We start from the raw sequence: 25,754 nt of genomic DNA, 5'->3' as shown, positions 1-25,754 counted from the left end.
ATTTCAATCTCACACGTTCGCGCCTTCGATTCGTATTAATTTTACCTTGTCGTAGGATAATTGTTCGATCAAAAAATTATATTTTTTGTCGCTTTGTTTATCAGTTCACACGACGTGCACACGATCCTCGTTTTTTATGTGTGTTTTTTTTTCTCTGTCTCTCTTTCTGTAAACCCAGTTTTATGCTTATACAAACATACGCACCACACTCCGCCGCATACATCGTGATTGAATGATTTCAAATCAGTTTGTTCGCTTCGCTTCCGAATTTTAGTTAGTAATAGGTAGTTAGAAATTTAGAATTTTTTTTTTCCGAAATAATCTTCTCAACCTATTTTTTTAATATTATTTTATTCCTTTTTTTTCTTCTTATTTTTCCACCCTTTACGTAACACGTCTTTTACGACATTCAGATATAATTTACTTGTTACTTTGTTACACAATTATTCGCAGTTCTTTTTTGAATCTTTTTTGTTTTTGTTTTTCTTGCTTTTTTCTGTTCTTTTTTCAAACCCATTCCTGCGGGAGGGGACAACACACACAACACACAAAAGCAAATGCATATAATGTTCACAAAAGCAAGAAAAATCTTTTCCACGATTTTATTTTGCTTTTGTACATTTTATCATAACGCTATGTGTTCTGTTGGTCTGCCGTACTTTAAGATGTATACGTGTGTAATACACGCACAATCGAATAAATCAATTACCTCCCAACTGTTAAAGGAGTATCATTTCAGACTACATGATCGAACCCTGGACACGTCAGTTGAATCTTTGATGAACCGTCACCGAAAAGAGTTGCTTGGCATGATCGCATGTTAATCTCAAACGATCAATTGAAAAGAATAATATGTAACCGTTCACTCAAACGTACGTTCTTATTTGATTTTTTTTTCTTCAAATATTTGCATTTATAATATATACACTCATAGAACTTTCGTAAAAGGACAGCATTCGATCACTAAATCTTTTGCTCCCCATTTAGGAAAGTTTATGTAATAATCAATAAAGAAAGAAAAAAAATGAACCACCACTACCAAAAGCGTCTCTGTCGGCTTTCACCACTATAAATGTCTTCGTGTCTTTTTCCCCTTAAGCACAAACAAGCTGCCAAAACAAAACAAAAACTTAAGACTTCTACATCCCAATGGAATTCTTTTCGGCGATTCCCTCCCAACAAGCTTTAATAAAGCAATTTGTGGTGTAGTCCTGTCCCCGGGCAGTAAGCGAGAAATGAAATGGTATGTCGTCTCTTTCCATTGGTCGCTGGTGGTGAGTGATTTAAGCAAAAAAAAAAAACAGAATAAAGCTTTCTTCATCGACAGATCACACGGACGTTCCGACGACGCATTTAACATCAACTACATCCAGAAATAGAACGGCATAAAAGGTCACGGAGGACCGTCTTTCCCCTTTGTATCGTCGAAACAAGAACAGGTTCTTGAAATTAGGACGACAACGTCGGAAAGAGTTCTACTACAGTGTGGTATTATGCTTAATTACAATATGCACTCCACACCACTCTCTCTACTACCTTAATTATTTCGTTCTAAAATAGTTTTGAGTGTGTGTTTTCCGCTTGTTGAGGGGGGGTGGGAGGGAGAGGCTTAATGGGCGATTTTATCATTCTAAATAGATCACCCTTCGTTTCTTTTTTGTTTCAAATTACAAACGCTCACCACACCACCATATACTCTTTAGCTCTGCGTCACACATTTCGTCTAGTCTCGTGAGGAGAGGAAACATTTACATCCATGCACATATTCTCCTTCTTTTTCTGTCTTTCTTCCAGCATTACTACTATCCACCACTATGCCATGATTAGTGTTGCAGTCGTTGCCACGAAATGTTGCCTCTAAGTCAGATTTTTTTTAAAAGTGCTCATCAATGTTTGACTCGAAGGCATCAATGTTTGACTCTAAGTTAGAAATATATGCCTCTTATCAACTATTATGACTTTGAAGAAAAAAAAAGGACATAATCAACAGAAAAAGCACCCACAAAGTTATTACGTACACAATTTACTATTTAACAAAACTAAAAAGGTGAAAAAAAGTTTCATTTAAGGTACGGATTGCGAAAACCATTTGAGAAATTTGTTTAACTATATACCACGATGTCAAAATAAAAACAAATAATTCGAGGCTTATAAAAAAGTATTTTAAAAATTCAATGAAACGTAGTGTCATAAATGAAATTTCGTTCTGAAATTATATCGATTAAACTGAACCACATTATGCTAAACATGGGTTGGCCTGATGTTATATTATGCAGTATTGAAGAACAATAAGAATAAGAGTAATAAGAAAGTTAAAATTTGAAGGCTAATCGCCAAACATTGATGCCTTCGAGTCAAAAATACTTGCGTTAGTCTAAAATTGATCAACTATGCATGCCTTCTAGACAAAATTTCCTTACTTGAGCATCAAAATTTGACGGCAACGACTGTATTATGTCAAAAACGCATGTACGAAAAATCGCTAAGACGCAGAAAAATATAGAAATAATCCGATCAACCTTACCGATGATAAACCTTTCGTGGTAAACCAAAAGTCCATAGTGTGGTAAAAAGATCCTCCAGAGATGAAGCACCCTTTTAAATGTTGTTTGTTTGCTTTACAACTCAACAGGCAGCACACCAACGCCTCCGGGAATCAAACCCATCGAAATGTACAAGACTACTTTCACGTTAGAGTGTTTCATTCTATTTCCGGTTAAATGTTGCTGTTTAGAGCTTTTCCGATTGTTTACAAAATGTCCGATTACTAGCTGTACATGTGAATGGTATATAATATGTTGTCAGCAATATGTGTACATATGGTTTACGCGGTAAATCGTCTCAGTCTGCAACAACGACCAAATAAGATAATGGATTTAGGGCTACATCATTCGTTCTTTGCACAGTATTCTGTAGCGGACAATCGAAGGAGAAACAGCTTGCAAACATTACTTATTAGCGTTGTGTAGCAGCAGCTCTCAGTTGCCACTATTCGGTTCGCGACATCTGACCGTTACAGCAGACAAATCGGCAATAGTGGCTGTAGTTGTAGTAGTAGCGTTAGTGGTGGTGGTGGTAGTCGTGCGAGTAATATCTATTTCCATTATATTCGAACAGTCTATTCTATCCTTTGCCGTTACCTTACCGTCCCCGCATTCGCGCATTTCGCTCTTCTGCTTCTGTTCAACTTCTTCGCACGACTCCGAATGCGTTGTAGCACATAGTAGTAGCTGCTCCTTCCCCTCCTCCTCTTCAGAAAGTGGCCCAGAATTCCCAGCAGCAGTAGCAGCCACCGCCGAAGAATCGTCGGTAGCGTTGGGGGCAACAACGGTAGTATTAATCACCGCTACTGCCGTAGTCGCGGTAGCGGTGGTGCTTCTAATGGTACTTTTAAAACTATGCCTAGTAATGCTACTATCCACCCCAGATGATGATGCTGATTGATGGCGTTGTTTGTAAGGATGATGTGCGTGATGATGGTGCTATGCTATTCTCGCCTTCTTTTGTGCCGGACTACTGCTATCTTCATCATCCTCGTCTTCGTCGGAGTCACCTTCGTAATCAACCAAACCCTGGGAATAGTAAAGTTCGTTTAGTGTACAATGTCCTGGAGAAGAGTCTAACTTTGAGCGGCCAACAATGATGCTTACCTTTTTCAAACCACTAACCAGGGTTGACGTGTTTGTTGTCGAAGCGACGGAAGTAGCGGAGGACGAAAGGCTGTCTTGCAACGCGAGATCTGTACCAGTGGCACCACTGGATGTCGGTTGTTCTACGGCAGGCGCAGAGTCCAGGCGCAATGACGACGAGACAGGCATGTTCACCATTTCTGCATCATTTGCGTCAACGCTGGTGCTGCTGGCACCGTCGAGTGTATTTTCCCGACTCCGGTCCAGTGCGGGATGTTTCTGTTCCACGTCGCCATTATTACTCTCGTCTGTTTCGTGCGTTCCACTTTCCACAGCAATCATCGCTTCACTGTCTGATGACAATGCTTCCACTGATAATCGCTTGGACACCGTTTCCTCCACTGTTCCGCCGAGAGATTCGACACCTTCTAACGAACTACTGCTGCTGTCGACAGCAATTGTACTGCTCTCAACCGTCACAGTAGCAACACTCGACGAACAGTCGTCCGGTGCCGTCGTTACAGCGGTGGCATCAGTATACGTAGAGGAGGAGGTGGAAGAGGAACACGTTTCGGTGACCGGAATAGACGACAATGGGGTGGAGGAAGTTGTCGTTTCACAGCTAGTGCTTGCTACTGCAGTGCTCGATACTACCGTAGCGGCGGTCGGTTGAAGTTGATACACCGTCGACAGATCGTTCTCACCGAGGGCGCTCACCACCAGACTGTTGGCATCATCCAGCGCTGATTCGTCGGCCGGTGTCAGATTTGCGCTGCCAGTATCCTCTTCCCCAATAAGCACACGGCGATGCTCTTTATGATGCTGCAGATGGTCGTGATGCCCGATGTCCCCTGTGAGAGAACTTACAGCTTCAACCGAACCGACTGATGACGACGACGCAAGGCCATTATTGTTTGCTACAGCGACAGCGGCAGCCGCTGCAGCTGCAGCTTGCGCGACCGCATGTGAAAGACAGTTTGGATCGAGCGCTGACGTTTGGAGATGTGCGGCGGATGTCGCTACAGTGTCATCACTGTTACTACCCTCGGTACCGTTGTTGATCGTTAGCATGTGCGAAGTTGCTGCCACGTCATCGGCTGACGTTGCGGTGGCCGTAACACCGCCATGCATTTGTGACGATAGTTGATGCGCTTGTGCCGTTGAGACGGCGCCACTACCGTACTTGGGACCGTTCAGGCTGCTGGTTGTGTCCATTGCTTTCTTTTCGAACATTTTACCTAAACACACACATAAAGGAAAAGAAAAAAAAATAAGTAAGAATCATACTAACATTTTTAGCATCCAACACCATCTACTTACCGATCGTTGAGTCTAGTTCTGGTGCTCCAGATTTGCCAGCAGTTTCGGCATAATCCTCCTCCTCGTTGAACCATATTTCTTCGTCCTCATCCATCTGTCGCTGGTCCCTTCGGTATCGGCTGCTATTTCGTAAAATGGATGGAACGCTATAAGAGAACGGGAAAGTAAAAACAGCATTATATATCGATACCATCCCGAGAGAAAGAGAGAGTGAAAGAGAATTAAATTTCTGATAATATGAAACAAAGGACACTAACCTTTCCAAATTTCCCTTCTCCTTTTCCTTCAGTCGATCCTGTTGCTGGTCGTATTTGCTCTTGAGCGTCTTGAACGTCTGGACGTACTGGACGTCATCGAAAAATTTGCCAAAGCTTTCCACAAAGTACGTGTACAGCGATTTGATGTCTTCCAGCCGTATAAACTCAAACAGCTCCAAAATGGCCGACTCCAGCAGATTATAGCGACTGTCGTTGCGTATGAACGCTTCAACAATCGGTGCGAATAAATTTCCCTTCACAATGTGCCTGTACGGGTTGGAAAATAAATTGAAAAAATTAACACATCCGCTACAAAATCTATTAAATTAACGAAACTGTATGCCATATCTTCCACACTTGCAACACTTGTTTTAACTACACTACTCGCCTGTTGTAAAATTCGTCCTTTAGAGAAACAATTTTGCGAAGAAATCGGAGCGCTCCTAGTACGAGGAACGTGTGCGCACTGTTCATCAGTACTAAAACCTTTCGCAACAGATCTTTATTGATGATGCAATTCTTGATGTGGTAGGTGTGATGCTCCACACAGAACGACAGTATGTCCAACACCACGCTCAGCAGCTGTACCACGTGATAATCCTCATTCGTTGGCTTGTCCGATTGCGTGTGTCGCAAAAGTGGGGCTGTCAAAGTAATAAAACCGATTAGCAAATCACGATGTCATTACCGGCATCAATCATTGGTACCGTAAACTCACCAATTAACGTTTGTATACTGTGCTTGTAGAAAAAGTTAAGAAAGTCCGACTTTTCGGACTTGTTGGCCGAGCTTAACATGTTCTCTGGGTCCAGCAGGATCCGCAGTACGGTGATCAACTGTACGGCACCACCCACTTCCGGCTCGGAATCCGACAGCAGCTGCTCAATCGCAATGTTGATCAAAGTTTGATCCTGAAAAATAAAAACGATACAATATATACAAGTGGTCTCGACATTTCGTTGATGTCTAAAAAGAAAAAAACAGCTTTTCCCAATTCTCTCACCTCATCCGAGTCAGAATTGTTGTACTGCTGTAGCGTATAGTCCCGCACCACGGATGGTGAATATTCAACGATCGTTGAAAGGATGTCGATTGAGGCGGCCTTTGTTCGCTTTTCGTTGATGGCCAGAGTGATCTCGAGCGCCGGCAGCACGCCGAGGCTGATGAGCGTTTTGAAAAACGTTTCCTTGCCCTGGGGCTGCAAGTATTGGGCAAAGTTGCAAAACTCCTTCAAAAACAGAATACTGTCACGACGCTTCGAATCGGGCGTTTGCGGATCAGTCAGCAGTGCAAACAGATCGTCCAGAAACTTGTCATCCTCCTGAATCAGGGTCACTATCTCCACCTTGTTGAAGAATATAAACGACGACAGCGTGTTTAGCATGTTGTCTTCAAAGACGGACGGTGTCGGCAGTACAATATCCTGTATGTACTGCACCCGGAACGTCTGGTGTATCTTGGCCAGCAGGTCCGTGTTGCGGATCGGTATCGCTTCGCGGAACTTTACCAACTTTCGCAGATACTGGCGATGGTTTTTCGGCGGATTCCCGGAAGGATCGTACTCGAGACAGCCCACCACATCGAATATCGTATCTTCTGCAAACATGATCTCGAACAGACCGTTCTTGTTCAGCAGGAATATGTTTTTGAAAATTTCGTACAAGTAGTGTAACCCTTCCTGGTTGTCCAGATCCTCGCAGACGCGAAACAAACCGAGCAACTTTTTGATGTAGTTTTCCGACTCGATTGCTTGCGCCAGCTTATCCTTCCGGATTGCTGATGTGAGGGCGCTCGCAATGACCTCCGATATGTCCTCCAGCCGGCTTAGCTCGCACGGTGGAAGTTCGATCGGTGGTGCCGAATCGGACATATCCTCGAACCGCTCGTCTTCTGATTCTTCAACCGATTCCTGCGTTATTTCGACCGACGGATCTTTCCCTTGTACCTGTGCGTGTGAAATGTGAGAGAGAAAATTATCCACAATGAATAATCATAATTATTGTTCATAATTATTTGCCAATCAGGCTGTACCAAAATTCAAAATGTAAGTGTTATAGAGACTGTGATAATATACAGGAGCCTGAATACCTCAAGGGATAAGACCAAAAGGAAGTGGTTAGAAGTGGTGGTTAAGGTGGAAATAGGAATGAAAAAAGTACGAATATTGAAGATTGAAGAAAGCATTAAATGATTTATAGAGGATCATAGGCGGGAACGGAAGGAGGACAGAGAGGTACCAAAGTAAAAATGATCAGAGAAAGAAATTGAATGGCCAGTTTTGGATTATTAGAACCAAATACATTGCGACGCACAGGAACCGTTAGGGGTGGACGAGAACGAAGGGAACGTGTGGGAACATATAGAGGGACGAGACCAAGAAAAATGGCTCGTCGATGGTTCCAAGATCGAAACCATCTTCAAGGCCGAGTGATCTTCTGGATTCCAGAGATGTTAGCGCTAACATTTGGCAGCGCTAACCGCGTTGAGTAGGGTGGTATTTCAACAAAGGTGCGACCGTGAAAGCGCCTTATCGCAAGGGTAGTAAGTGCAATCCCTGAAGAGTTGCAAACAACCCTGGCATATTCGAGTATCGCGCGGACAAGACCACATTCCTCTTCTTGGCTTAACGACCGTAAGGTCACGCCGCCCATCGAATGGCTTACTAGACTTGTCGGTACCACGTAGTAGTGTACAGTCAGTCCTTACTACGGGAGGGACGTCTGGATGGGATTTGAACCCCTTTTGGGATTTGAATCAGGTTGCCCCACACGATCACAATACAGAGTTTTAAGACACTAAAGATCAGAGAGCCCAACGGATAATTCTTTGATTAAATCAATGGCCCGAGATAAGCTGAACTGACCAAATCGAGGATATGTGATCGTCAAAAAGCAGCTTCACGTCAGGTGTTATTCCCAGGTCGCGAAATTGGCACACGACTAATCAGGCACCCATTTTCAAGTCGTCGGCAAAGAGCAGATAACCTTCGGAGGGAAAGATAGAAGATACATCATTAGCAAATAGGAGGAAAAGGAGAGGAGTTGAAACATTGCCCTGTGAGACGCAAATTGAACATGACAATTTAACAGAAATTGCAGAATTCACTTTAACACTACACACGCGTCCATCAATATACGAGGTGAACCAGGAAGCGATGTCGGATCTGCAGCCATACAACATACCTGACAAATTTTCTCCCATATTTCGTCGCATCCTGCCTTTTCCTGGAAGCTGAGCGCCAGATCAAAATTATCACCCTCGCTCCAAACGATCAGCGTGTCCTGTTGTTTGTGATATGTAGTGTCTGGATGAATCTTGCTTTCTAGCAGCATGGATCCATCGTTTTCAGCATGGACGAGCAGTGACACACCTAAGGGAAATAATACAGCAATGTTAAGGGCAACGCTCGAGCGATTTAGAACAGACGTAATCTTCTTACCTTTGACGCGATCGACATAGCTGGATGTGACATGACCCGTTCCTCGATCATCCCACTGACGATCTGCATTCAGTGCGTACAGCTTAACGCGCCGTCTCGTGTCGGTTGTCATGTTGCGTCGACTGCCGTTAGCACTACACTGCACTGGGCCGTTACTATGATTTCTACTGCTTCCGGTACAGCAATACGAAAAGCTCGAACCGAAACGTTTGCCGGTGGTACTGTTTCGGCCGAAGTTGCTACTACAACCCACTTCCTCTTGCCCGTAGTTTGCTACAGCTCCCTGCTGACGGATGTGTTGTTGGTGGGACTGCCTATTTACGGTACGTTGCCGCTGCCGATCGGTATTACGGCGTTTGTGGCGTTGTTGATGATGTATCGGACGCTGTATCTCCTCCTGTTGTCCGTTACCGCCGGTGCAATAATCAAAGGTAGAAAAGGAGGACGATTTTTTCCTTCGTTTCTTCAGTATTTTGCAGTCAACGGGTTTCTCGCTGTACTCAATTGTTGCCGTTTCAGCTGCACCGGATGCTTTCGTTGCAGGACCGAAAGGTTCGATCCGATTGTAATTAAATTGATCGCTGTGAGCTTTGCGGTCAAATGCTTACTTGCAAAAGCGCGAAATAAATTATTTTTACACGAGTAATCAAATATTTTTCGATGTGTCGCGAAGCGGGAGACGAATACGCTTCTTTCACACAGTGTGCACAGTGTTCCTTCGCGATGGTCAGATAGTTGTTATGGGCACTAATACACACAAACAAACGAGTACACACACAGCATTTGTCACTTCGTCGTCGTTGTTTTGTCACATCCGTTTTGTCGTACCAGAGAGCAAAACATCAGCCAGCAGTCTCAGCAGCATCAGCAGCATCTGTGATGGACACAGGCGTTCCAAATCACGGCACAGCAACCGAAACAATGGTCACTACGATGTTTGCCATGAAACGGATGATCGTCCTGAAAAAAGAAAACAAATTTTATTAAAATGATATCACACACACACACACACACCCAGAAGCGTGAAATGTTAGTTTACAATCAATAGAACGATAACACGATATACTGTATGATGAAAATCGTACGCCGAAATGCGGTACAGTGAGCGGAGAAGTGGTGCGAATGTTTACGACGGTCATCCGTTTGTTTATTATTTGCCGATACCGTTCTGCACTTTGTGGTAAAATATCAACAACACCAAAACACGCGAAAACGACACACAGCCATACACTCATTCATTCATCCATACCCATTCATACGGTGCAACCAACGGCGGCGCGCATCGTTGTCGGCGGCTGATATACTCATTCATGTGATTTAGTTAAACTAAGCGATGATAAAAAAAAATACATTGTGCAGTCATACATAAAACAAAAAAAACAACACTGAAACAAACGCACAGAAACGCACAAAAGGGTTTTGGAGTAGTGTAATAGCTCTTATGGAAGTTGTACATGTATTATCATTTTGATACATTATTATATTTATAATACAATCAATAATTTTCTCCGTTTGGTATTTATAGTATTTTTTGGCTTTCATCCTTCAAACTTTTAAGCAATACAGCCTGGCCGTTCTACATATCCAAGCGTGTTTCACTCTGACGTCTCAGCACCCTGCTGCATCTGTATCGAATACTACGATCAAAAGATATCGTAGACTGTTAAACTGAGATGCCTATATACATGCGTGACGTACCATTTAAGATTGTAGCTTTATCGTTATCAGTAGTAAAAAAAAATACAACGTTTCACTAACAAATTATGCAGTTTTTGGCCTCAGTGCAACACGAAACAAACACCACACTGTTTTGTGGTTGGGAAAAGGCATGACAAACGATAAACCCCTTGCACCGTATCTACCAGGGACAAAACTCTTCCGTGAAATCAAAACAGGTTTTAACAAGCATAAATGTTGCCTCCTCCTAACAACACACAGCCACAAAAATCCCTTGGGAAATTTCTCTTTTATTTTCTAGAGCAAACACCATATAACGGGAGAGCCGGGGAAGCGTCGAAAAGTGGGAGAGCGTTTTCAAATTGTCCATCGCAGAACCACAATGAAAGCTGTGGTTGCGGCAATGGGAACGAATTGTTTGGAAAGTTTCATGTTGTACCGCATTTGGAAAGGGCACCCCAGTGTGCGTAAAATACTTGAAAAACAATATTTTGCATTTAAGAAAATGGGATGAAAATTATCTGCTTTGTGTGTGTGTGTGTGTGTGTGTGTGTGTGTGTGTGTGTGCATCGCTAGTAGTTTAAATTCACCCCATTCACGTGAATCAACAAGAACGAGTAGATTCAACTGACCTTCAGAAAACTGATAAACAACGTCAAAACAAGATGGCAACACACTGCATAGCTCTCGGGCGGACACATGCCAATGGAGCACCGACATCAGCCAGTCGGACAGACGGCTGACTGGTCAACAGCGACCCAACAATCCCAAAACCAACAGCACTTTCCATCGCTGCCGTGCCGGTCACGCACGCACACATTCGTTCATTCGTTTCAACGCGCTTCTTTTTCGCTGGAACGACGGGATCATTGTTCCCCTCATCGTTGTCGTCGTCGTTGCAGATGATTCACCACCCAAAGAGCGTGTGTGAAGGTACAGATTTTGCGGATTCCGGTTCTGCGAGCCCATGAAGCAAATCAAAACCAACTTTACGTTGAACAACAAAAAATGTTCTACACTTTTCATACGCTACTATGATTGAGATTACATACCGGTTAAGCCGAACCAAGAAAATCAGCTTATATGCGTCGTGCGAATACAGTTTGCTTCGCTCTGCTAAGAGGACACGAAGCATCACCAATACATGCACACGTATCCAGAAGGGCGCGGAAGGCCGCTTTCTAGCACGAGAAAACGCAAATTTGCATCTAATGCTACTAGGAGCAAAATACTATGTAGATGTACTATTGTTTCTGCACCAAATGCTGGTGGTTACTAAAGGATTTCCTTCGCCAAGGAACGAGGAACGTTTTGTCAACTTAAGGTTAGCAGCGGATTCGCTGAAGAAGTTGGAAACGCCTTTAGCTAGATGGAAAAATGTGACATAAGCTCATCATTATGGTCGTTTTTGAATGGTTTACTATGGATTCGACCGTGCGTTTCAATACGCCTTGCAACTTTTTGCCGCGTAGGCCGGAACATGGTGCCACGGAAACGATAGCAGCGGCAAGGCAAAGTGCAAAAACATAACTTTGCAGCGTCAGTTCGGCTAGCAAACGAAAGGTTCAGGATATACATCAAATCCACCCTCCTTCTTGTCACACCTACGGGTATCTCCCTATATTGCCCGTGACACACGTCTTCTTCTTATCCCTTGAAAACTTATTCACTTCGTTCCAAACACAACACACAAACACACACACACGCATGGACGCACACTGATGGATTAATCACCCCGTCATCATTTTCACCACCTATTCCGGCCCAAGCTTCGACATGTTTTGGCAGCCATTCGTGTAATTTCATGCAAAATCATGTCTGTCCACCCTGTCCACAGCTCCAGGGGAAAGAAAGAAGCGATTCTCTAATCATTCTCAGTTGCTACCAAAAACGATTTAATTAGTTCTTTTTCGCTGCTGGAACATGCTGCTTCACACGCACACACTGGCTCGGTTTTGTGCACAAATGCACACACATACTCTCGCACGCTTTTTCGGTGTAGCAACTGCTACTCGCCAGCAGCAGCAGACTTCACGCCAAACACAACACACGCGCGCGTCAGCACAGAAACCCATGCACACACTCACACAAATGCACTTCCATCGGCGAACGTTGAATTGTTCTGCTCGGCGTTTTCTTCTTCATTCACACGCACCGGGATCCGGATACCGTGAGCATTGTAAAATACGCGAAACCCAAGCTTAACCAGCATCTCTACACCGCACAAAACATACAATCCTTAAGCAGCAGGAATCATATTATTTGTCATGCCAGGACAGGTAGCTTTAGATTTATGGAACATTTTGGAAGTAATGGGGGGGTTAGAGTTCATAAGCAATTCCACACACATACAAACACAAACGATGCGGAACTACGATATATGGGCCTATCGATTGAGAAGCACCACGCACCTCGTCACACGAAATCTATTAAGACTTAACGCGACATCTACTTCACGCCACCTTCCACCAAAAGCTGGACACACACTCTTCTAACGGAAAGTTAAAGAAGAACAAGAAGATATGGTAAAGAAAATAGAGACTCACACACTACGTGCGCTCGACCTCGGCAACCGCAGACGCACCGCTCCTGCTGAATCCGGCCGCAATCCTCAGGCCGGCCGCACAAAAGCTCTACAGTGCAGCGAGTATGATGCTGCTCTGTACGGTTCCGGGCGAATCTCGCACCTTTGTTTGATTGCGCGTTGGCTTACCCAAACCAACCAAGCATCCGACGACGTCCTTCCACAAAACGGGAACCAAGTAGGACGTACGTACCGTGCTGAAGAGGAAAAAAACTCACCTTGTATGTCTGCTGCTCTCTTATGCGCTACCTGCACAGTTTTCCCTGCTCTGCTGTAATTGCTTTCCTCGACAAACCTCTTTCCGTTCCGTATAACGCTCTGGAACCGGCAACGGTATGCAAAATAGCTCGGTGTTTGCTGATTGGCTTTGTAAGTTAAATTACACAAGAATGCGGGCTCCACGAATTCTGGTTCTAGGTTCTTTTCCGTTTTAAAACTCGCGAATCTAGCTATCACAACATTTACACCGCCATATTGGATTTCTTCTCGTTTTCGCCTACTGCAGCGCTTTGGATTCAGCTTTTTGCATTGACTGCTCGATTCTGAACGATTCAACTTTTTTCGACCTGCGCCAAATTGCCCGTTCGGGCAGCTGGGTTCGAGCGGTGTTTGACGTTTGAAAAATTGAATTGAGGCAGTATTGATTAAAACGATACATCCATACACTTGTGTTTAAGTTAAATGTTAAATTATTATTTAAATGTCTTATGTGTTCTTAACGTATGTCCTTGCACTCTTAATTTCTTGCAAACATTCTCATTTTACGTTTATTTGGATTATTCGTGCTTTGGCGGTTATCCCGGATAATCGAAAACGTTTAGCTTGATTCTTGCTCTTTTTCTTATTATGCTTTGTTATTGATTTAGTTTCCGCCTGTTCGCAAATTGCAAACAAATCCGTACACCTTTTCTCTTCTTTCCAATGCTTTGATCCCGTTCGCCAGAATGGTATTTCTTTGGACCACTAGAGGAAAACCAATTCATGTTAAAATCGTTCACAAATCGGATAGTGTGCTGCAGCTTACGGTAGAAAATGTGGATGCGCCTCGCGAAAGACATACACTGCTGATTCTGGAACTTGGAACTTTGTTTTGCTTTGCAGTTTGTGTTTTACTCTTCCGGTTGAACACACTGCACGCATTGTTTGTGTTTCCAATCGCTACTCTTGTATACCTGTACAATAATGTGATAAAATCGGAAAGTTTGGTGTTGGTAAAGGATTTTGCGATGCAATGTTCGACGACGTTCGCCAGCGGTACTGTACGAAATGCTCTCATACCGATAGAGTATGTACAAGATATTGTGATCAATGAAGTATTATTTAACGTAACAATCGTTCCTGCTTTGTTAAAAGGCTACACGTCGAAAAGGCTTGTAATTGAATTCTTCCCTTACTTGCAGCTAAAAGTAATTTTTGTGTTACAAGTACTCACCAAAGGACATTTATTTCGGAAGAAACCGGTCATTACTCTATTGCAGGCAAGTATAGATACATTGTTAATCGATTTTCATTATATTATGTACAATTTACATCCTACCGATGATACAGCAACTTAAGCCTGGTTTGCCGTGCTTAAAAATTATCTACCAAGAACTCCATTCGCTGCTCGAGCTGCAGGACGGTTGACGCGCGTGCATCTGTTGGTTGTTATTGCTTTTCTGGGAACAGTTTGTGCAGTACGTTTAACAAGTTGTGAACTTCCTGGATATCGGCTGTAGCATTCGAAGAGGAAAACAGTTGTTTCACAACCCGTTCTATCTTGTTCAACTCCTGAACCGGCTGTTTTGGCACGCATACATCGGTTTCAATCTAAATCAAGCCAGAACCAAAGAGAACCATCGTTAAGCAAAAAGAACCATGTACAATAAACCTGCGCTATACAACATACAATCTTTTGATGCTCTATTTCGCACTCTTTAAGCAACAGCTTTTTATACACCCCAGGAACATTCATCCGCAAGGTGACGACCGCATCTTGTAGGTCGCGAATCTCGTCCGAAACCTCTGTGTTCGCTTCTGGAATGAGGGAAAATGTATAAAATTTTTACATATAGCTTAATGATACGACCAACGTACCCATAGCACGGCTGATTACTGATGATGGCTGATTACGGCGCAGAAAAGATACTAATTTGGAACTTCTCGATGGATTTCCATGCAAACAAACAAATGTTTTCCCAAACAGGCAATTAAACGCCAACGGTCGAGAAAAGTCAAATGACTCTACGTTTATAACGGATAGTTCGGGGGACTAGCCTCGGTATCCGACACTACTCGAAATTCATGCACAAAGCACCCAACTACACGTAGTGCAGAATACAGTTAATTTCGTGCTGATTTGTCATGATGATGTCGTAAATTATTCGGTAAAATACTCGAGAAGGCGTCTCCCCCTGGGAAATTTGTTCTTCGCTTTGAACAAAAATCCAAAATGTAAGCAAAGTGCAGCTACATGTCGCCAAGATTGCACAGTGTATTTTCATTGTAATGATGATGACAATAAAAAAATAATCGGATGAGTTGGTACAAAAATAACAAAACACCTAACAAAACCCTCTAGGATCGGTAAGACTCGGAATTGGTCTTTCATTGCGAAAATGTATGGTCTTTCATCCTTTCGCAATTGTTTTGAACAGATAACCGTTTACTGCAGTTTAAAAATTTTAATAATAAAATCTTCGACACATTGCACGTCAAAATACACGTTGTCAATTTGCGGAGTACTGTCAAATGCCGCATCCTTCAATCAAGCAGTTGTACAAGCGCAATCTTTCGGTGCTGTCAAATTGTTTTTATTATTTTTTCGCGAGAAAACCGCACGAGGTTCGGGTGCATTTCCTTCGGCGTTGTCGAGCTACATAATTCTGTCGATTCTGGTCGCAACTGGGAATCAGACGTTTCCGCGTCCGTTCTAAACACGACGGTCGGTATACGCTTCGTGCTCGCGCTGTTATTCGCCCATCCGCCGGACAGCAGCGTTTTCGTGCATCCTTGTCCCCTGAAGCAGCACACCTCGTGGTTTTCGTTTCATTCTACACCGTGCACCGTGCGTAATAAAGTTCCAATAGTGCTGCGGCATTAGAGCTTGTTGGTAGCCAATGCTATAACAGCTTAACGTTGTGTGCAACATCAACAACAACAGCGGATAAAGTTCTAGTGTTTAGTGTGCCGTTTGGCCGGAAGTGGATTGTGTAATCTTCTCTGTACGTTGCTAGTCGATAGTGTTCGATAATCGGTCGCCTTTTCCCCATCATCGTCAAGGATACGTATTGCTTCGGCTTATTTGTCTGCTCCGCTTCGAGGTGACCCAAACCAGTTGGCGCCAGAAAACGCTAGTGTGTGTTATTTTTCCGCTTGAGTGTGAATTACATTAGGAAGGTAACGAAGATAACAAACACCCCCGCGCAGCAGCAGAAGGAGCAATTCACGAAATTAAAAATCATCATCCGTCGCTACTTCCAGTATGTCTGCGAATCATCAAACGGCTGTGAACGGTACGGCCAATCACCACGCAGGAGGAGAAAATAATCACACCGCTGCCGTAAATACCGAGCACGAACAGATGCATTACCGCCGCCAGAACCTGTACACCCAAAAGGTGGCGGTGGTTCTGGGCGCTCAGTGGGGCGACGAGGGCAAAGGCAAGGTGGTTGATATGTTGGCCACTGATGCCGATATCGTGTGCCGCTGTCAGGTGAGTCAGGCGCTGTGTGTGGGGGAACTTTTTTAAGGGTGTAATTGTTAACATATCATTTGTAACCGAAGCGAAATGAACCCACTAGCGACAAGCATATGCAAGGAAATTAACATGTGATCACGATGATGATGATGAAGTTGAAGTGGTACCAGCAGTCTCCATCGCATACCGAACAAACTGCAGTACAATCGAAGCATTGGAAGCGGAAGAAAGTTTCATATTAAAAAGAACCTTGTCCGGAAATCGATTGCTGTCATGGATATGCAATCGAACCTTTCAATGTGCTTTAATTGGCAATACGGGCGACTATGTGCTGTCAGCGGTGCACTTTTCAATTGCTTGCATTTTTTTATCGCCATTCACATTCTAACACTCCCATAATTGACGCACACTGATATCGTGTAGCGTCGCGGAGAGAGAGAGACAGTGCCGAACCTTATCATCCACTCCGTATTTGGACAATTCCTTGAACAAGATAACAAAAAGCTGGACAAACAGAGTCCCTAGCTAAAGATGTGGAGACTATTTTGCTCTGACACTGAAGAACCTCCGATAGTCTTGATCTACATATTCAGATTTCCTTTAATTTAGATTTACTCGAAGCTAGATATTTAAATTCTACTTACAAAGGATAGGCATAGAGAGACTCCCTTCGTTTTCGCCTAAACGTATGGCCCCATGCAGCTTAGAGATAGATAAATGCGCCCCTGTCGCAATCCTTTGCTCGTTTACGTCACCTGGTTCGACCACGCGTCATTAGCGTATGTGCGACCGTTGTCTGGATCATCAGATGGATAGAAGCGTTAATGCGACTGGAGCTTCCCGTGGCTGTTAGCTTACTGATAAGGAGACATACGTGCAATCGCCACCAAAGTTTAACACGCTTTTCCAACGACCGTCTCTGGCAACTGGTGTGAACTGTGAACTAAACACAGATGCACAGATGTTTTGTTTCTAAGATTGTTCCGGTGTATTGTCAGTCGATTCGGACGAATACTAATCATAACCGGAGGGCTCGACCAATGCTGCTGACGCATGCTGGCTCGTTTGTATTGCGTTTTCTAAGGAGCATGCCTCAATGTTTATGACCTGTTACGAAATTAGCTTTATCGATATTGCGTTTAATTCAGATTGGCTGGCTCAATTGGCTTGTCATTGTCGTAATAACTTGCTATAGCTTGTCATGCGTTACAACCGCATGTCCATGCCATGTCCGGCCATTCTCCTGACATGATCAGCCTGATACCCCTGAGCCTGGCGAGACTAATTCGCTGCAAGATGGTAATTTCATCGAACAGCTGCTAGAGAGCTCTTCTTTGTTGTACAGTGTAGGAAAACAAAACCACACACATGTACTCGTAACGTCCACCGTGTCCGACCGCAGATGATGTAATAGAAATGTTTAAAAATTCTCCCAAAAACCCAACGTGTACATTTGCGTTTTGGTTTCAGGGTGGAATGAACGTTTAATATCAGCTTCGATCATAATTTATTGCACTAATTCACTTCGTCCCTCGGTACGAACAACACAAACACAATCCACTCGGGCCACGGATAAAATGCAGCCGGAGCACCGTGTTGTGAGGTCTTGCTGTTGGAGGAGGTCACGAGGATGAAAAGATTTCATCCTTGCTTTCTCGTTTCTTTCGCGCGCACGCCCATCACATGACCCCCTCCTTCACACTGTTAGACAGTAGAAATTTGCGCATGTTAACACATTCGATAAGAATAGCAATGGGTTCATCCGTACCGTTGCTTGTTCCGTCCAAAAGATCCCGCGGATACGGGGAGTACTAGGGACGGTAGGATGAGCAAGGTGACCACTACGGCGACCGGTATACGCCAAAACCCATTCAACAGACGTGGTGAATCCGCTGGTCTATTTATTTTTTTCGCTTCGACTCTTCCACCGAAACAGTTGTGGCGCGTGATATTACGCAGGCGCGCACTATATCTTGTGGTTGCACTTGAAACATCCACCTAGAGCACTGCAAGAAAAAAAAAAACACACACACAGAATTGTAAACCGTCTTGTTCATACTCATCCACCCGCGCACAGAATCAAGCTAGATAAGAAGCGGTGCGGTATGGGTGCGCAGGGAAATGAAAATTCGGTATGGCGTAACCACGGTCCATATCCCGGCTTCTGTATGATCGCACGACCTCTGATAGCAAACCCCATCTGACGTTCGGTTCAGGTGGTATGGTATGGTGGTCGTGTTTGGCCGTTGACCAAAAATATATTGCTGCAAAAATTTTTTCCCACAAACCATTCCCTCGTTTAAAGCCGGTTCACTTTCCTTCGTTAGTCCATTTTTCCTTTCGTTTTTCACCCTTATTTTCCGATGGACCGGGCGGGAGAGAGGGTGCAAAGGATCCACTTTCAGCGGTTTAATTATGCGTCTGTCCGAGCATGAAGATCGTTTGTTATTTTGAATCTGGTAAGCTGGTCGAATATGTTGCCATTTGAGTTGTTGATCAATAATAATCGTTCAAAGCAATTTACACAAACGGGAGCTGTTAATTTTATGTTTATTTTTGGGTTAAAAATAATTTCTACCAAGTCATACCCCACTCGATCATGATCTAGAGAAATAGAAATAAAGAAAAAATATACATAAAACGATTGAAGAAGACGGTGGGAGTGAGAAGTTTCTGCCCGTTCGAAACTGTATTTACGTTGCCACTACTTCATGAATTTTTATTGTCATTATTTAACTCACTGAAATGGAGCCACGCCTTATAACGTAGTGGTAAATTGTATTAATAATCAATCAAGTCTAATTTCATCATATTCTTCTGTCATTACAGGGTGGAAATAATGCAGGTCACACGGTGGTCGTCAATGGAAAGGCATTCGATTTTCATCTTCTCCCAAGCGGAATCATCCATGAGAGAAGCACCTCGATTATTGGTAAGTGTGTCGCTGAAGGGTAGGATGTATTTGCTATCATTTCTTTTATGTACCGAAGTATGACTCTCCTTTCTATTGTTTGTAACAGGTGTGACTAAGACGATTATTTTTTTTTTACTAATATGAATTTCATCCTTTGATCCAAGTTGGGGCATTAATATATACTGGAAAAGGTGAACAATATTGTACAAAACTCTACGTGCAGGTGATAGTCACTCAAAGTCAGTGGTTTTGCGTTTTTGAATATAAGCACAACGGCGTCGATCGAGGATACTGCTGCATTCTAATCTCTGTAGCCTAAAGCCTTCAAAATTATTGGAACATTCTCCATCGTAGGATCCTTATCCAATTATTGTTCTGTACTCCAGACAGAGTAACAACCGATCATAAGGGCCCAGCATGTGCTTAAAGTAAGCGTACATTTAGTTTTTCGATTGCTAAGAAAATACGTATGTATAATGCTTATTGGAAGCTTGTCATTCTTTTTTTATCCCGTAAGGACTTTTTTTTATTAAAAAAAATTGGGATATAAACGCTTAAACTGCATATGCAATCGTGTGTGTGTCCGTATTGGATAAAACACTGTGCTCAATGCTTTTTTATTTCATTTCAAGAACATATTTTTTATTATCATATTCGCTTACGGTACTTAACCTACCGATTCCCTCTAAGAATCGGCTGCCGATACCGGTTGGAAAAGCAGCAGTGTAATAAATTATTTGGTAAACTTTCATTTTTTCATAAATCTGCATTGCATTATACATCGTTACGTTTGTGGTATGGTTAAGGTAAATCAGTTTAACGGCTGATGAAAGTTTGCCTCCTTTCCGGCACGGTGTGTTACAACAGCCGACAACCGAAACATTCATTCAAGCTAAACAAGGCCCATCCTTGTCGAGACAAGATTTTTATTTAGACATAAGGTCAGCATCAGGACGCGCGAAGGGTGTAACCTCGATCGGTAGTGGACTCTGTCGCGACCGTATTCTTTACCTCTTTCTCTCCCTCTCTGCTTTGCTTTGCTGCCCACCCCAAATTAACGCGAACAAGATTCAAGTGCAAATTTCAACCCAATGCCATTGAAACTTGCAGCTCACCGTAGGGCTGTTGTGTTACATACCGCCCTGAGCGGGTTTGTTGTGCTGTCGGCCCAATTGAAACTTCGTCCCCATCCCATCAAATCGCTCTGCCAATGTAAGGCAAAAGGTTCTTTTTTGCTGTGGCTTTTTTTCTAATCTTTACAACAATTTTCAAAACGATCGAATGTGGCTGCTACGGGTGGTGGTGACAAATGTTGTTTGTTACCGTAATGTATGTATCGGTTCGAGCGCTAAACGCTAAGCGCATAGTATCCGACCGAACGAACGTATTACAGTAAAAGTGTGGTGGATGGATGGATCGTGTTGTTGCTCATCGCCATCTCGTCCCATCATCACATGACAATTTACGTGATCGTGCGGTTACTGTTCCGAGACCACCGATCGTTTGGTGTATACATTTTTTTCTAATACCATTGGCACACGCTTTGTACGTCAGGAACGCTTTGCGCGCATTTTTCCACTGCATTAGTGAGTAGTTAATCATCTAATGAATGGGTCTAATGTATGTGATTTCAATGATATATTCTTTGTTAAAAAAGGTCGAAAATATAAAAGAATAAATAAATATACAAAATCATTATGAGACTAATACTTTCATTTGCAGGTTTTTGGATTGTTGTTACGATCACAGTGCTTCAACAGAGCTCCAGGGTTTTATTTTCTATTCCAATTAAGTTTTGCATACGAGACAATGTAATGTGATGCATTGTTTCAAGCATTGTTTTCAATTGGCAAGTTAACAGCCCTTCGATATTACCTCTCTCATATTTTATGTGTTCTATTGTTTGTTTCAACACCGCAAACTACCTTTCCGTTCGGCAATACCGTTGCTTTATTTTCATTGGACACTTCGTTCGTGCGTGAAAGGTATAAACATTGAACAGCGACTCACCAGACTTGCAAAACATACGAACGAACTTACTGCCTGCCTCTATGACATTAGCTGCACATGAACAACTTTTGCTGTTGACTACAAAGCTTGCCTAACAATTAAAAACGAACGATATTAGCGTTTAGTTAAACATTTAATCGCAGTTTCGAATTAGTTTGTGTGCTGTATAAATATCACCAACTTGGATGGGTTGTTTTCTACCGCTCCTCGACTAGGTGGAGGTGCAGCTGAACAGTCACGACTGTTCAATAGTCTAAACAATTAATCATCCATTACTTTACGAACAACAATAAATATCGCGGGAAAGTTTTTGTCATAGCGCGTCGGTCGAGTCGCTCTGAATCACCAAATGCCGCCACAACCACATCAACATCGTCCCAGAGCGCAGAGCGTTAGTGTATCCTTGAGTTAGTTTCGGTTTCGTTCAAGGTTATTCCGCCTGTAGCCTATGCCCCGCAATAAGAAAGGATACCTTTTTGGTTCCTTCATTTATTTGTGCTGCTTCTTATCAAAGCAAAGTTCGGGCGTACTTTTTTCAGTTTACAAAAGCAAACAAAAAAAATATGCATCAAAACTTATAGGCAAATGTGTTTATCGATCAAATGTTTTGGTTGACTCAATGTGCCGGATTACCATAATTGGAATGGTGGAAGAACAAGTTTGCGCTGTGTTATGTTTGATTGAAGTGCCTTCTTTTTACTAAACATGCTGCCATTTATATGCCATAATTCGGAAATGTAATAATTTTATATGTATTATTCGTACCAAGGCGAAACTATTCGCAACCAATCAGATTTGAATGAAAAAGAAAAACGGAATCGTTGAAAGCACAACCAAAAAAAGGAGAAACCGTTAAATATGTATAATAAGCTAAGGGGCACGTTCCTGTTTGATTAAGCAGGATATCACGAATCGACCTTGCAAACCACGGGAGGCAGTTTGTTTTAAGCTCATCAACAAACTACATCCGCAGAGACACTAACCCCGACCAAAACGGACGAGATAGGTTGTCCGATAAGTTTTATAAACAAGCCATCCTGTACGAACGTCATTTGGCCAGGCCTCGTTTTATCGGTTTGGGTCACGAAACATGGCACGTGTGTCACAGAATGTGCCTCCCTTGTTTTCTGTGGCATGTTCTACTCGTTTTCATTTAGCTGGTGGAAGAATAATGGGTTTCAATTATCGATGCCGTAAGAATTTTTATCATTGTTTGTAAATAAATCGGTAGTTTGAAACAGTTTATTGAAGTTTACTGTGGAGTCGCTCATATGAAACTCGAATTAAGAAATCGATAACATACATTAGATTAACATTTATTTCTATTCTATTCAAACACCTCTAACGGCTATACATTTTTTTCTGTGCTCCCTCTCTTCCTCAGGCAATGGTGTTGTCGTTCACTTGCCCGGACTGTTCGACGAGCTTGCCAAAAACGAAGCGAAAGGTTTGAAAAATTGGGAAAAACGCCTAATAATCTCGAACCGCGCGCACCTCGTGCTGGACCTGCACCAGCAGGTGGATGGCCTGCAAGAGGCGGAAAAGGGTGGCAAATCGCTCGGAACAACCAAAAAAGGTATCGGGCCATGTTATTCCAGTAAGGCGACCCGCAACGGTATCCGCGTTTCGGATCTGCTGGGCGACTTTAAGATGTTCAGTGAAAAGTAAGGCTTTACACTCTCTTCCGAAAGGATGTATTAAGAATCCATTTTTTAATATCCTTTTTTGCTTTTTACACTCTCAATTTCTCTACAATACACACCATTGCACCTTGACCGGCATACATCGGACACGTACACCGTTATTAGATTTGAAGCGCTGGTTGCAATGTACAAACGGCTCTATCCCGACTTCACGGTGGACGTAAATGCGGAACTCGCACGGTAAGTAAAGGTTGACCACTCGCCTGTCCTCCTCCGTCAACCTGCTGCCGCAAGAGCGCATCACTGTGCGTTAGGTTTTGTGGGACGATGGAGGACGATGGCATCAGTCGGACTTGTGTTGGACCTTTGCTTCTTACGTTAGATATCGCGAGTATGCCGAACGGTTGAGACCGTTGGTGCGCGACTCCGTGTCGTACTTGCACACATCGCTCAAGGAGGGCAAAAGCGTGCTGGTCGAGGGAGCGAACGCTGCCATGCTGGACATTGACTTTGGTAGGTGGTAAAGATCCGTAGCACAATCGGATTACAGTTAAACATTAACCAAGCTTCTCCGCATTCGGTCGAATCTACATTCCAGGCACTTATCCATACGTGACAAGCAGCAACTGCAGTATCGGTGGTGTGCTGACCGGATTGGGCTTACCACCGCAGGCGATCGGTGAGGTGATCGGTGTCGTGAAAGCTTACACTACCCGTGTAGGAGATGGTCCCTTCCCAACGGAATTGCACGATGTAATAACGGGCGGAACACATTTATCTGATTGTGGACGGATTAAAATTAAACTATGCTGTTCTTTTTTTTATAATTTATTTAGGACATTGGATCGTTGCTACAGCAGCGTGGCGGAGAGATTGGTGTTACCACGCAGAGAATACGTCGGTGTGGCTGGCTCGATCTGGCACTGCTACGGTACACCTCCATGGTTAACGGCTACACGGCCATTTGCTTAACCAAACTAGACATTCTGGATACACTCAAAGAAATTAAAGTAGCTGTCAGCTATAATCTGAATGGGAAAAAAATCGATTACTTCCCTGGCTCGATTACCGATCTCAGCCAGGTGGAGGTGAATTATATTACCATGCCCGGTTGGCTACAATGCACGGAGAATGTGCGCGATTTCGGCGAACTTCCTCCACAGGCGCAAGACTACGTACGGTTAATTGAGAACGATCTGGACGTTCCGGTCAAGTGGATTGGCGTTGGCAAGGGCCGGGAATCAATTATCTGCGTGAAGGATTAAGTCGCTCAGCAAACACTGTGCGTGTACTGCAGCCTGGGTGCAGCAAATAGATCATCACACATCATCACCGCTTTTTAAACTTCACCGTAAGCCTGCTTCATGGGAATAATTTTTGTCGTACTTTCTTTCGAATAAGAAGACGAAAAGTGAAACCAACATACGCAGAGGAGAAACTACACGGTTACACGCTGTTGGTGGAAGTATCGATTTTAGGAGTGATTTGTATACGCACCATTAATGTTCTTGTGGTGTGGCTTGGCTACACGAAATAATTTTTTTAGTGTACGTCCCCTGAAAACTGAGACACTGTACAGTAAAAGCTAATTTTGTCCCACTTATCATCCGATCCGAGAGATCCGGAAATGTGTGAAGTGTTTCGACCTATGAATATAATAACCATTGGAGAGCTACCCAATGCTTCAGACACATGTTGAGAACATTAGAGTAAAAGGTTTTTTTTTTTCTTTTTAGACAAACTAGGCAGATGCTTTGGGACTTGAGCTTGGGCCTCAACAGAACAGCTATTATAGGTAGATCGACATCTTCCTATAAGTAGCTGTTTGGCAATAGGAGCATTAGGCATGTAGGGGGCCCCGAACATGTGTAGAGTTATCATAAGCACCCCAATCTGCAATATGGGTATCTAAATATGCCATTTGGTTTATGGTTAAAAAATGTTCGAGTTATGTCAGAATCAGAGTCCTGATTGTATATTGGCTTCTTAGGGTCTAATGTTCCTTTAAAACTAAAGTTGAAGTCTATGTAAATCGTATCATTTATATCGGGTATGTGGATATAACATTTTTCCTTAAATCTGGATAGGGTCAATAAGTGTGAGTCTCCCACATTTCTGATGTCCTTTCCCAAACTTTACCCTTTTCACATATATTAATAATATCCCAATTGTACAGGTGCATGATGTCTTCATGAAACACCAGTCGTAGCAAACAAGGCTACTTGTGCAATATACAACACCAGCTACAGATCCATTTTGGAAATTTCCTAAAGCATGATGCATCTCTGTGAGAAAACCACCATTATAATATGCTCCTGCCCCTCTGCACCTAGAATGATTATGTATTTTGACGTAGTACTCACTGGTCCACTGGCCTTCGTGGATCAACTATTTTTTTTTTTGCTCTTGGTTTGTTAATCAATTGATCAATGAATTAGTTATCTAAACTGATTGATTGATTCAGAATCTATAAATTCTTTTATGAACGAACCTATGATTCTTTGAAATTCCGATGACACGATTTTTTAAAACAAATGGTATATATAAATATATCAATACTCATACTATTCCTCTGGTGTGACAAATGATGTATAGTTAATCG

General features: G+C 43.0%; 4 protein-coding genes across 5 annotated transcripts in view; 2 read left to right on the top strand and 2 right to left on the bottom strand.

Annotated features, from left to right (window-relative positions):
• The window catches only part of LOC126559291 (probable prefoldin subunit 5), a 195,836-nt gene that overhangs the window by 133,101 nt on the left and 36,981 nt on the right, over window positions 1-25,754 (bottom strand). The gene's annotated exons all lie outside the window — the stretch shown is intronic.
• On the bottom strand, window positions 3,299-8,910 carry LOC126559726 (serine/threonine-protein phosphatase 4 regulatory subunit 3). Its single transcript, XM_050215898.1, has 9 exons — window positions 8,646-8,910; window positions 8,389-8,576; window positions 6,210-7,151; window positions 5,925-6,117; window positions 5,595-5,850; window positions 5,207-5,473; window positions 4,950-5,095; window positions 3,651-4,867; window positions 3,299-3,572 (listed from the first exon to the last, which is right to left on the bottom strand). Exons 1-9 carry the CDS (start codon window positions 8,755-8,757, stop codon window positions 3,483-3,485), a joined length of 3,411 nt encoding a protein of 1,136 aa, XP_050071855.1. The 5' UTR covers window positions 8,758-8,910; the 3' UTR covers window positions 3,299-3,482.
• Window positions 13,829-14,532, top strand: LOC126567132 (phosphatidylinositol N-acetylglucosaminyltransferase subunit H). Its single transcript, XM_050223365.1, is given in 3 exon segments — window positions 13,829-14,231; window positions 14,307-14,432; window positions 14,434-14,532. Coding segments are annotated over 3 exon segments (606 nt in total). The 5' UTR covers window positions 13,829-13,850.
• LOC126557933 (adenylosuccinate synthetase) lies at window positions 16,363-24,417 on the top strand. The gene is made up of 7 exons (XM_050213859.1): window positions 16,363-16,600; window positions 19,415-19,517; window positions 22,894-23,173; window positions 23,318-23,392; window positions 23,535-23,665; window positions 23,751-23,905; window positions 23,989-24,417. Exons 1-7 carry the CDS (start codon window positions 16,370-16,372, stop codon window positions 24,415-24,417), a joined length of 1,404 nt encoding a protein of 467 aa, XP_050069816.1. The 5' UTR covers window positions 16,363-16,369.

The sequence above is a fragment of the Anopheles maculipalpis genome, chromosome 2RL, assembly GCF_943734695.1.
Source record: "Anopheles maculipalpis chromosome 2RL, idAnoMacuDA_375_x, whole genome shotgun sequence".
Taxonomy (NCBI): Eukaryota; Metazoa; Arthropoda; class Insecta; order Diptera; family Culicidae; genus Anopheles; species Anopheles maculipalpis.
The sequence above is the reverse complement of the archived record's forward strand: the minus strand, read 5'-3'. Positions and strand labels throughout refer to the sequence as shown.

Coding starts and splice junctions, on each gene's coding strand:
- LOC126557933 (XM_050213859.1), top strand. CDS start 16,370: ATGTCTGCGAATCATCAAACGGCTGTGAACGGTACGGCCAATCACCAC. Junction 23,174..23,317: donor TTTAAGATGTTCAGTGAAAA/GTAAGGCTTTAC, acceptor CACCGTTATTAG/ATTTGAAGCGCTGGTTGCAA. Junction 23,666..23,750: donor CATGCTGGACATTGACTTTG/GTAGGTGGTAAA, acceptor TCTACATTCCAG/GCACTTATCCATACGTGACA.
- LOC126559726 (XM_050215898.1), bottom strand. CDS start 8,757: ATGACAACCGACACGAGACGGCGCGTTAAGCTGTACGCACTGAATGCA. Junction 5,851..5,924: donor CAGTATACAAACGTTAATTG/GTGAGTTTACGG, acceptor TTACTTTGACAG/CCCCACTTTTGCGACACACG. Junction 4,868..4,949: donor AGAACTAGACTCAACGATCG/GTAAGTAGATGG, acceptor GTGTGTGTTTAG/GTAAAATGTTCGAAAAGAAA.